General features: G+C 48.2%; 1 protein-coding gene across 5 annotated transcripts in view; it reads right to left on the bottom strand.

Moving 5' to 3' along the window:
• The window catches only part of LOC135057039 (zinc finger MYM-type protein 1-like), a 127,115-nt gene that overhangs the window by 42,056 nt on the left and 72,257 nt on the right, over window positions 1-12,802 (bottom strand). For 4 of the 5 annotated variants that reach the window (XM_063962890.1, XM_063962893.1, XM_063962889.1 and 1 more), the window contains exons 2-6: window positions 4,631-4,743; window positions 4,164-4,287; window positions 3,610-3,707; window positions 3,259-3,454; window positions 2,667-2,764 (exon numbers count right to left, since the gene is read on the bottom strand). In XM_063962890.1, the coding sequence (XP_063818960.1) occupies window positions 2,667-2,764; window positions 3,259-3,454; window positions 3,610-3,707; window positions 4,164-4,248 (477 nt within the window). In that variant the 5' untranslated portion in view covers window positions 4,249-4,287; window positions 4,631-4,743. Of the gene's footprint in view, window positions 1-2,666; window positions 2,765-3,258; window positions 3,455-3,609; window positions 3,708-4,163; window positions 4,288-4,630; window positions 4,744-12,802 lie in introns of those variants that run through there. The other variant, XM_063962892.1, reaches the window with a different exon arrangement.

The following is a 12,802-nucleotide window of genomic DNA, read 5'->3' as shown; positions in this document are numbered from 1 at the left end:
GTACCCCTGAGATACCACCTGAAGGATCCAGGGGTCCACCTGTGAGTGAGCCCACTACACGCTGACATTTTTGAGACGGGCCCCCACCGTGCCTGAGTCCGCTTGTAAAGCCCCAGCGTCATGCTGAGGACTTGGCAGAAACGGGAGAGGGCTTCTGTTCCTGGGAACTGGCTGTTTGCTGCAGCCTTTTTCCTCTCCCTCTGCCACGGGGCAGAAATGAGGAGCCTTTTGCCCGCTTGCCCTTATGGGGCCGAAAGGACTGCGCCTGATAATACGGCGTCTTCTTATGTTGAGAGGCTACCTGGGGTAAAATTGTGGATTTCCCAGCCGTTGCCGTGGCCACCAGGTCTGTTAGACCTACCCCAAATAACTCCTCCCTTTTATAAGGCAATACTTCCATATGCCTTTTGGAATCAGCATCACCTGACCACTGTCTTGTCCATAACCCTCTTCTGGCAGAAATGGACAGCGCACTTACTCTTGATGCCAGTCGGCAAATATCCCTCTGTGCATCACGCATATATAAAAATGCATCTTTTAAATGCTCTATAATCAGTAATATACTGTCCCTATCTACGGTATCAATATTGTCAGTCAGGGAATCCGACCAAGCCACCCCAGCACTGCACATCCAGGCTGAGGCGATTGCTGGTCGCAGTATCACACCCGTGTGAGTGTATATACATTTTAGGATATTTTCCTGCTTTCTGTCAGCAGGTTCCTTAAGGGTGGCCGTATCCGGGGATGGTAGTGCCACCTGTTTAGACAAGCGTGTGAGCACCTAGGGGGTGTTTCCCAACGTGCCCTATCCTCTGGCGGGAAGGGGTATGATGCTAATAACTTTTTAGGAATTAACAGTTTTTTATCGGGGGAAACCCACGCATCATCACACACTTCATTTAATTCCTCAGATGCAGGAAAAACTACAGGCAGTTTTTTCTCACCCAACATAATACCCTTTTTAGTGGTACTGGTATTATCAGAAATATGTAAAACATTTTCCATAGCCTCAATCATGTAACGTGTGGCCCTACTGGAAGTCACATTCGTCTCTTCATCGTCGACACTGGAGTCAGTATCCGTGTCGGCGTCTGTATCTGCCATCTGAGGTAACGTGCGTTTTAGAGCCCCTGATGGCTTTTGAGACGCCTGGACAGGCACAGGCTGAGTAGCCGGCTGTCTCATGTCATCAATCTTTTGTAAAGAGCTGACACTGTCACGTAATTCCTTCCATAAGCTCAGCCACTCAGGTGTCGACTCCCTAGGGGGTGACATCTCCATTACAGGCAATTGCTCCGCCTCCACACCATTTTCCTCCTCATACATGTCGACACAATCGTACCGACACACAGCACACACACAGGGAATGCTCTGATAGAGGACAGGACCCCACTAGCCCTTTGGGGAGACAGAGGGAGAGTATGCCAGCACACACCAGAGCGCTATATATATACAGGGATAACCTTATAGAAGTGTTTTTCCCCTTATAGCTGCTGTTTTATTTATACTGCGCCTAATTAGTGCCCCCCTCTCTTTTTTAACCCCTTTCTGTAGTGTAGAAACTGCAGGGGAGAGCCAGGGAGCTTCCCTCCAACGGAGCTGTGAGAGAAAATGGCGCCAGTGTGCTGAGGAGATAGGCTCCGCCCCTTTTTCGCGGACTTTTCTCCCGCATTTTTATGGATTCTGGCAGGGGTTAAAATACATCCATATAGCCCTGGGGGTTATATGTGATGTATGTTTGCCAGCCAAGGTGTTTTTATTGCTGCTCAGGGCGCCCCCCCCCCCAGCGCCCTGCACCCTCAGTGACCGCAGTGTGAGGTGTGTATGAGGAGCAATGGCGCACAGCTGCAGTGCTGTGCGCTACCTTGGTGAAGACTGATGTCTTCTGCCGCCGATTTTCCGGACCTCTTCTTGCTTCTGGCTCTGTAAGGGGGCCGGCGGCGCGGCTCTGGGACCGGACTCCGAGGCTGGGCCTGTGTTCGGTCCCTCTGGAGCTAATGGTGTCCAGTAGCCAAGAAGCCCAAGCTGGCTGCAAGCAGGCAGGTTCGCTTCTTCTCCCCTTAGTCCCTCGATGCAGTGAGCCTGTTGCCAGCAGGTCTCACTGAAAATAAAAAACCTAAAACTAAACTTTTACTAAGAAGCTCAGGAGAGCCCCTAGTGTGCACCCTTCTCGGCCGGGCACAAAAATCTAACTCTAACTGAGGCTTGGAGGAGGGTCATAGGGGGAGGAGCCAGTGCACACCAGGTAGTCCTAAAGCTTTACTTTTGTGCCCAGTCTCCTGCGGAGCCGCTATTCCCCATGGTCCTTACGGAGTTCCCAGCATCCACTAGGACGTCAGAGAAACATAATAAATACTTTCTTTAACTAGCAGGCTCAGGAGAGCCCACTAGGAGCACCCAGCTCTCTCCGGGCACAGATTATAACTGAGGTCTGGAGGAGGGGCATAGAGGGAGTAGCCAGTGCACACCAGATATAGTACCTAATCTTTCTTTTAGAGTGCCCAGTCTCCTGCGGAGCCCGTCTATTCCCCATGGTCCTTGCGGAGTCCCCAGCATCCACTAGGACGTTAGAGAAAGTATAATATCAGTTTCTACAACTCACACAGCTTATCTACAGATCATATAGTGACAATTTTGTATTTGGAGATACCCTGAATCCCACCTACCTGATCCTCCTGTGGGATCCTGTGATTCTCCTCTGTACAATACTGTGAATAAGAAGGACGGGGACATCTCTCTGGGGAATCTCTGTTACTGGGTTCATCTGTAGGAGACACACAGTGACTGGGTACATTCTAAACATAGGACTATCAGAATTGCTCTCCATTACAGTGAAAGTCTCATCTGACCCAGTAAGTAGGTAAACTGTTGTACTGACAGAGGAGGGCGTAGAATAAGAGACTGCTGTAGTGACAGAACAAGGAGAATATGTGACTCTTCTCTGTAATAAGTGATTATTACTCACCTGGGGTGGTCTTCAGTATGCCGAATGTCGGGATCCCGGCGCACAGTATACCGGCGCCGGAATCCCGACACCCGGCATACCGACAGCTATTTTCCCTCGTGGGGGTCCACGACCCCCCTGGAAGGAGAATAAAATAGTGTGGCGCGCCTAGCGCACCACCGTGCCCGCAGCGAGCCCGCAAGGGTTTCCTTTGCGCTCGCAACGCTGTCGGTATGCCGGCGGTCGGGCTCCCGGCGCCGGTATGCTGGTCGCCGGGAGCCCGAGCGCCGGCATACCGTACTACACCCACTCACCTGTGCTGATATCTGTAGGGATTTCCTGCTGGTCACCCCTCACATAAGTCTCTTCTTCTCCCTCTACAGCTTCTATCTTAATACCAGTCATAGACATCTCTTCTTCTCCCTCTTTTTCCTCTGCCTTGATATCCGTGACATATGTCTCTTCTTTGCCCTCCATATCTTCCATCTTAATATCGGTCAGATCCTCACCCTAAATAACCAGTAATATAACACTTTATTTTCATCTGATATTATTAAATGAGCTTAATCAGTAGAATATCAGTGTAGAAGACACACACAGCTGCTCTGCAGATCACATAGTTATAAGTCACTTTGGTGTCTGGTGAGACCATGAATCCCACCTACCTGATTCTCCTGTGGGGTCCTGTGGTTCTCCTCTGTACAATCCTGGGAATAAAGAGGATGGGGACATCTTTCTGGGGAATCTCTGTTACTGGCTCCATCTGTTTGAAGTACACAGAGTACTTTGGGCAGGGCAGGGCAGTACGGATGGTGTAATGGCCGCACAGCACTGAGGTCATGGGTTTGATTCCCACCACAGCTCTAACTGCGTGGAGTTTAGTCTCCCCATACTTGGGTGGGTTTCCTCCGGGTACTCCGGTTTCCTCCCACAATCCAAAAATATACTGGTAGGTTAATTGGATCCCAACAAAATTAACCCTAATGTGAATGTGTGTACATGTACATGTGGTAAGGAATATAGATTGTAAGCTCCACTGGGGCAGGGACTGATGTGAATGGACAATTATTCTCTGTAAAGCGCTGCGGAATATGTGTGCGCTATATAAAAAACTGGTAATAAATAAATAATATTTGTATATATGTGATTATCAGAAAATAAGTATCAATAGGGCCCTCAAAACCATTCTTATTTACTTTAAATGGAAGTGTCTTCTTACCCAGTGATGAGGGGGTATGGAGATTCTCCATCATCATGTCCTTGTACAGATCCTTGTGTTCCTCTACATACTCCCACTCCTCCATGGAGAGATAGACAGTGACATCCTGACACCTTATAGGAACCTGACACACACAATGACACAGTCATCATCCAGACACCTCCCCTGGTGTTACTGTATAATGCCCCATTCCCAGCAGTCACCTCTCCAGTCATCACCCAGACACCTCCCCTGGTGTTACTGTATAATGTCCCATTCCCAGCAGTCACCTCTCCAGTCATCACCCAGACACCTCCCCTGGTGTTACTGTATAATGCCCCATTCCCAGCAGTCACCTCTCCAGTCATCACCCAGACACCTCCCCTGGTGTTACTGTATAATGCCCCATTCCCAGCAGTCACCTATCCAGTCATCACCCAGACACCTCCCCTGGTGTTACTGTATAATGCCCCATTCCCAGCAGTCACCTCTCCAGTCAGCAGCTGAATGATCTTGTTGGTGAGTTCCAGGATCTTCTGCTCATTGTCTCTTATTTGGATGTCTCACATTCACCAGATATCTTCTTCACTGCTGTGTAATCCTGTGTAATGAGGGAGACCTCAATTAAAAGGTAAATAAGAATCCATATATTTGGAATTGCTATTTTTAAGGACTATTTATGCAATATACAAGAACAGTCTATTTTAGATACTACTGCTAATCCATATGTAACAGTGACCTTTATACGGGAAAATGGAGTGTGTGAATTATATATTCTGCAGCTCCTGCCATGTTCAAATACTAGTGATGTCACTGTGACACTCCCAGACTCCCTGATCTCTCCAGTCAGGTCCCTGTATTAGTAATAGAGATAAGCGTGATGTCACCGTGACACTCCCAGACTCCCTCACCTCCCCAGTCAGGTCCCTGTGTTAGTAATAGAGATAAGAGTGATGTCACTGTGACACTCCCAGACCCCCTCACATACCCAGTCAGGTCCCTGTGTTAGTAATAGAGATAAGAGTGATGTCATTGTGACACTCCCAGACTCCCTCACCTCCCCAGTCAGGTCCCTGTGTTAGTAATAGAGATAAGAGTGATGTCACTGTGACACTCCCAGACTCCCTCACCTCCCCAGTCAGGTCCCTGTGTTAGTAATAGAGATAAGAGTGATGTCACTGTGACACTCCCAGACCCCCTCACCTACCCAGTCAGGTCCCTGTGTTAGTGATAGAGATAAGAGATAGAGATAATTTGGCGGCTGTCAGGATACCGATGCCGGAATCCTGACAACTGTCCATGTCGGCGCACAGGGGCTATTCCCACTCGTGGGTGTCCATGACAGCCATAGAGTGGGAATAGAACCTCTGGCGAGCCTGCAAGGGGACTCTTTACGCTCACCCCACTGCCGGCATACTGGCGGTAAGATAGCACGCTGATGTGCGGGCGCAATGTAAGAACAGTCAGTGGCACTGACCATTCCGACTGCTGCAGGCGTTGTTGCCCCATACACAGCCATTATCACCTGGCTGCTACGGAAAATCTCACGATAATATCAAGATCTCACACATGACACATGAGGCAGCCAGGGTAGAGACACATTGATTTAGCACTAGGCCAATGAAGGAGGAGTTTGTTTTCAATTCCCACAAGTTACTCTTTAATTTCTTCATTATTTTACTACTTTTTAGGTTTTGGGAGGGTGGGCAGGGTAATGGCGGGAACCTCCCCTCTCGACTCCATCAATCAGGCCAAGATCGCACACTGAAAGCAGTGAAGCATATGTTTCTCTACTCCTCTTGGAGCGGGTCACTGCACAGGAAAAGAGTATGTTGTTCAGTGCTTATTGAATAGAGGGGTCAGTAGGTGGCTGCCTGCCAATGAGGTCGTTGATTGGCAGCCATACCTCAAGTCTAGGCACTGACATCCCTTCACCAGCTCCTCCCTGGTCAAGATTCCCAGTTAGGCGTGTTCAGCAGAAGGGACACAGTGGCCATTTTGGAAGCAGCCAGCAGAATCCCGTCCCAGTCTATGTTCTCTTCTTTTTGCTGAGTCCTGCTGAGCTATTGGGTAGTCTGTAGGATCTTCTTTTTCTCAGTCAGGGTCCACAGGTTATCCACAGGATAACACTGGGATATGATGAAGCGACAGCGGATTTGCACCAATCGGTCAAAGCTTTTTGGCCTCCCAGTATGCAACGGGCCTGTCCATATATCCCCGCCTCCTGGCTAAGGCAAATCAGTTTTTTGTTTGGTGCGGCAGGAGCCGGACCATGGTCAGAGGGCTGCTGGTTTTTAGCAGCCATAAGCTTTCTTATTTTATTTTTATAGTCTATTTTTTCTTGAGTGATCTTTCTAAAAAGCATACCTTAGAAAGAGCCGCTCCAACAACTGTCAGCCAGGTCGCGACAATGCTTACCCACGAGTACAGTGCTGCTTCGGTGGGCGTCTGTGTCGGATATAATAGCAGTTCCAGCAAACGTTACAAGGCTATGACGGAGCACGGGGAGAAGGTAAGGTATCGGTTCCGCTTAGAAGGGGAATATGGACACAGCCACACTGTTTCGGGAAGAGACTACCAAACAGTCACTTACGTGGCTGCCACCTCGGGTGCACCAGCGCTAGGCCTTAGGTATCATAGTATATAGTATGAGGCCACAATCCCTAAGGTTGATGTCAGCAGTGGGGAGTCTTACGCACCCCTGGTCGCCTCTTCCCCCGGTTCATGATCAGTTTCCTCCGAGTCTCCCGCCATGAACTGTTTTCCTGCTTCCGTCTGAGACGCTGTATACGAAGGGGACCCAGTCGCAGCATAGGCGGCTGTGTGACTGGTGCGCCTATGTTCACTGAGCGTCTGTGTTCACTATAGGATCATGGAGCGTCAGTGTACACTAGTAGCGTCTGGATCCACTCTGCGTTCGCAAACGTATTGATCGGTCCTGGAAGTAGGGTGAGTCTCTCTGTATCCCACTTTACTGAGTATGGGTAATACAGCACTAAGCCTCTATCTACCTTTTGACTATGAATAGTTAGATAAGTGCCTCTTGCATATAAGTCTGTATACTATTACTATGGTTTCTTTCGCTATGCGTTTGAATACGTTAGATCTGTTTAAACTTGATTCAGTAATATGTTCTCCTACATACTTGAAATTTATTTGTAGTTAATGATGTGCTCATATTGCTTATTATACTACAGTATATATTGTGTCAGTTTTTTTATATTCCAATCCTCAATGCTGGTGCATAGCTGGGTTGGGTCGGATTGTATGTCACTTTAAAAAGCTTAAAGTGATTACAGTCACAAATTATGTAGTACACTGTGGAAGTATTCATTATTTATCATGTCTAAGAGCGGCAAAGGTGAGGAAGATACAATTACAGCAACACCAACACTCATATCATGTTTGTCTTGCAAAGCTGGGTTAACCTCTCAGGATCTGGCTCAGGATGGTTTGTGTGCAAATTGTTTTAGCTTTTACCAGGGTCTCCTGAAAAATACAAGGCAGATTCAGGTGCAGGTTGATCTGCCTTGGGCTATGTTTGCACAGACATTATCCACTATAGCTGAACAGATAATTCCAACTCCTGTACCAGGGATAGGTTACACGATTAACCCTTACATGCAGCTTCCCACCTGCGGCTTATCACTTCCAGCAGCAGCCTCACAAATGAAACAGGTTGATAAGCCAGTGGTAAGTAAATCTTCATCCTCACAGGCTACATGTTTCAGATGAGGATTCATCGGAGGATGAAAGCTCAATAAACTCTGCTTCGGCATACGAAGAGAAGAAGGAAGGTATTAGCTCAGTGGATGTAGCCGAGTTAATTAAAGCAATGAAAGCCATTCTATCCTTAAAGGATTCCGCAGAGCCTGTGTTAAAAACCAAGGCACCTGTGTTTAAATGTCCCAAAACAGTTAAGACTGAGTTTTTGGGTCAGGTCAGCTGACGGAAATCATGGAAGAGGCTTGGGCTACGCCCAGTAAGAAGTTTAGAATTCCTAGGAAATGGAATTCCAATTATCCTCTTCCAGCTGGGGATTGTTTAAAAAGGGAGGTGGCTCCCAAGGTAGATACGCATGTGATTCGATTAGTACGAAAATCTACATTACCTCTGCCTTCAACATCATTAAATGATGTCATGGATAGGCGAGTGGATGGTTTTTTAAAACCCATTTTTTCCCTGTCTGGGGAAGTCATAAGGCCAACCATGGCTTCAGCTTGGATGGCAAATGCAGTGGCTGACTGGGCTGATGCACTGGAGCGGGATTTTTCAATGGTATCTAGAAAGCAAAAATCCCATATAGCACATATAAAACAGGCTGCGATGTTCTTGGAAGAAGCAGCTTTGGATATGGGTACTATTGCCTCCAGGGCATCAGCTGCAATAGCTGCTCATAGAGCAGCTTGGCTATGTACGTAGAAAGCCGATTCAGAATCTAAGAAGGTTTTGGAAACTTTGCCTTTTTCTGGAGATATTCTTTTTGGTAAAGAATTGACAGATATTTTGGAGTCAGAAGCAGACTCCAAGAAAGTAAAGTTTCCTTCCAAACCTAAAGTTTCAGCTTTTCGGCCATTTCGGTGTCAGGAAAACGCAAAAGGAAAAAGTGATGGCAGGCAGCCCCAATACAACAAGTCTGATAAGACTAAATAGTATTGTGCTACCAGAGGACCGGTTGGTAAAACAGAAAATAAGCCATTAGCCTAATGGTGTGAGCCTCCACCTGGGGGATCCAAGGGTGGGGGGGGGGGGGGGGGGGCGACTACTTCAGTTTGCACAGATCTGGCAGCAGCTACAACAGATGCCTGGGTTCAGGAAGCGGTATCTCTAGGTTATGCTTTTGCCTTCAAGAAGCACCCTCCTCAAAGGTTTTTTTGTATCAGCCCATCTTGGGTAGAGACGAAGGCCAGGTCACTGCAAGAGGCAGTTCAGAAATTGCTTCAGTCAGGAGTAATCATTCCAGTTTCTCCTGCACAACGAGGACAGGGTTTTTACTCCAACCTGTTTCTAGTTCAAGAGCCAAATGGGTCATTCTGGCCCATACTCATTCTCAAAGGGCTGAACAAATACATTTGGGTACCTCGGTTTCATATGGAGACTTTACGTTCCATAATTTTGGCCATGGAGCCAGGGGATTATATGGTATCCCTGGATATCCAGGATTCTTACCTACATGTTCCTATAGCACTGTCTCATCAGTGCTATCTCAGGTTCGCTATCCTCCAACAGCATTTTCAGTTCCAGGCCCTACCTTTTGGGTTAGCCACAGCACCCAGAGTATATACCAAAATTATGGTGGTAATGGCAGCTTATCTCCGCCAACAGAGGATAAGAATTTTTTCATACCTCGACGATATGTTAATCCTGGCACAGTCTCAGGAATTGCTCCTATGTCGTCTGGAATAGACAATAACGTGTTTGCAAAAAAACAGGGTGGCTCATAAATTGGGCAAAATCGTCTCTGGTTCTATCACAGCGGATGACTCACTTGGAGTCTGTACTGGATTCTAGCCTTCATAGATTCTGTCACGATCCGGGTATCTGGACGCCATTTCTTACCCATCAGATGCCTCCTAAGGCTGGCTCAGCGCTCCAGGAGCGGATCCCATCTGTTATCCTAATGTTCACATTCCTGCATCCTCTCCTGTCTCTCTGAGACGCTGTCACAGTAACGCCTTATTACATCTGGCATGGCGTCTCCCGCGGCCTCCGCCGCCGTCCCTGAGCTTCTGCATGCAGAGTGTCAGAGTGGCGATTACGTCAGCCGCGGCCTCCGCTGTGTCCGCGTGGTTGGATGTGCACTTGTCAGCCTGGCGTCTCCTGTCTCCAGTGGCCGGCGCCGCCATTACTGTTTTCATTACCACATGGATTACAAACCAAACTTCCCTCCAAGTGTCTGCATGGGCGCAGCCATCTTGGATTCTGTCAGCTGATCATTTCCTCCAATCTGTTGTCAGTATTGTTAATCTGCATAATTGCCTAGCCAATCCCTTCCTTGCTGCAGGTATAAATACACTGTGCCTGAGCAAGGAAGGCGTCAGTGCTTTGGTTGTCAAACCTAGTTCCTGTTTGTCTCTCTCCTGTGATTGTCTTCCAGGTTCCAGCTCCTGTCTCAAGACTTCCACCATAGAGACCCGCACCAGCATTCCACCTGCGGTGTAGCCTGACTCTCCAATCCATTGTGGATTCATCTGTTTCCAGCTACAACATTACCTGCTTCCAGCTCAGCTTCCAGCAGAGTACAGCTTCCCTTAAAGGGCCGGTGTCCTTTCTACACTTTACCACTCTCCACCGGTATTATTATTTCTCCGCTCTCAAGTTCTACATTTCAGTTCATATTTCATCGCTCCCAAGTTCATTTATTATTTAACTGGTTCCAGCCAGTATCCACTCCGTGCTAACAACAGTCTGGTTCCAGCCAGTATCCACAGCAGCTGTTTTACCTTCAGCAACCCAGCTTTTCCTGGAACACCAGCTGGCACAATCCTGGGTTATCTCCATTGCTACAGTCGGGCCTGGTAAGGACTTTCCATCTAGAAGATCATAAGAACTATCTCACACTACCAGTGCCCTGTGGCTCCTGCCATCCTGTAGTACCCAGGAACTGTATTTATTATTTGCTGACTTTTACGTTTTCTTTTACTGCTGCTGTGTTGCGGAGTTGTCATAATAAACATCATTGACTTTTATCCAAGTTGTCGTGGTCACGCCTTCGGGCAGTTATTATTCATGTTACTTACATGTCCAGGGGTCTGATACAACCTCCCAGGTTCCGGTACATCTCAGCCCCTACAACTGAGGCTGCCTCCCGTCAGCTCAGGCCCTCAGTTGTGACAGTAAGCACTGACCTAATGAATCCAGCCGGAGACCAGGATCAAGCGGCCAGGCCGATGCAAGAACTGGCAGCCCGACTAGAACATCAGGAGGCTGCACAGGGCCACATCATCCGCTGTCTCCAGGATCTCTCTACTCGGCTGGATGGGATTCAGACAACTCTCCGTGGATCAGGCGCATCTGGTGCGTCAACCACAGTGACTCCAGCTATAACCCCACCCACCTTACCCATTTCTGCTCCACGTCTTCATCTTCCAACGCCAGCAAAATTTGACGGATCTCCAAGATTCTGCAGGGGATTTCTCAACCAGTGTGAGATTCAGTTTGAGCTACAACCTGGCAATTTTCCCAGTGACCGTACAAAAATTGCCTACATCATCTCTCTTCTCAGTGGCTCCGCCCTTGACTGGGCATCACCGTTATGGGAGAGGTCCGACACCCTGCTATCTTCTTACACTGCATTCGTGTCAACATTCAGGCGCATCTTCGACGAGCCAGGCCGGGTAACCTCAGCTTCATCCGAGATTCTCCGTTTACGCCAGGGGTCACGTACTGTAGGACAATATCTGATACAGTTCCAGATCCTGGCATCCGAACTGGCATGGAACGACGAGGCCCTGTATGCTGCATTCTGGCATGGCTTATCTGAGCTTATTAAAGATGAGTTAGCTACCAGAGACTTACCTTCTAAGTTAGATGAGCTAATCTCACTCTGCACGAAAGTTGATTTACGTTTCAGAGAGAGAGCAACTGAGCGTGGAAGATCATCTGCTCCAAAATCTTCTGCTCCTCCTCCTCGTCAACTGTCACCATCTAAAGATGAACCCATGCAAATTGGCCGTTCCCGTTTAACTCCTGCTGAGCGCCGAAGACGTCTCTCTGAGTCTCTTTGTCTTTACTGTGCAGCTCCGTCTCACACCATCAATGCCTGTCCCGAACGTCCGGGAAAACTCCAAACCCTAGCTCGCCCAGGAGAGGGCCGGCTAGGAGTAATGATCTCCTCTCCATCTCCTCATGATTGTAATCTCCCAGTCTCGCTTCAAGTTGCTCAACGTTATCGGAACGTCATTGCTCTCCTTGATTCCGGAGCAGCTGGGAACTTTATTACTGAAGCCTATGTTAAACGGTGGTCCCTACCCACCGAGAGACTTCCTTCCTCCTTTTCCTTAACTGCCGTGGATGGCAGTAAAATTTTTGATACTGTTATTGCTCTAAGGACTCTACCAGTTCGTCTGAGAGTGGGAGTTCTTCATTCCGAACTTATTTCACTTTTAGTGATTCCAAGAGCCACACATCCTGTGGTCCTGGGCCTTCCATGGCTCCGTCTTCACAATCCTACAATTGATTGGACGACTACGCAAATCCTGGCATGGGGTTCCTCCTGTGCAGAGACATGTTTGTTTAAAGTATTGCCTGTCTGTTCTTCCTCCCCCAGGTCGTCTGATGTTCCACCTCCTCCATATCAAGATTTCACGGATGTGTTCAGTAAAGCTTCTGCTGATATCCTTCCTCCTCATAGAGAATGGGACTGCCCGATTGATCTCGTTCCAGGGAAGGTTCCACCTCGAGGCCGAACTTATCCGTTGTCTCTGCCTGAGACGCATTCTATGGAGGAATACATTAAAGAGAACCTAGCAAAGGGGTTCATTCGACCTTCTTCTTCCCCAGCCGGCGCAGGCTTCTTTTTTGTAAAAAAGAAAGATGGTGGTCTGCGGCCGTGCATCGACTACAGAGGTTTGAACGACATTACCATCAAGAACCGTTATCCTTTACCCCTGATTACTGAGCTCTTTGACAGAGTTAGCGGAGCTACCATCTTTACAAAG

This window comes from Pseudophryne corroboree, chromosome 3, assembly GCF_028390025.1.
Source record: "Pseudophryne corroboree isolate aPseCor3 chromosome 3, aPseCor3.hap2, whole genome shotgun sequence".
Lineage (NCBI taxonomy): Eukaryota > Metazoa > Chordata > Amphibia > Anura > Myobatrachidae > Pseudophryne > Pseudophryne corroboree.
The sequence above is the reverse complement of the archived record's forward strand: the minus strand, read 5'-3'. Positions and strand labels throughout refer to the sequence as shown.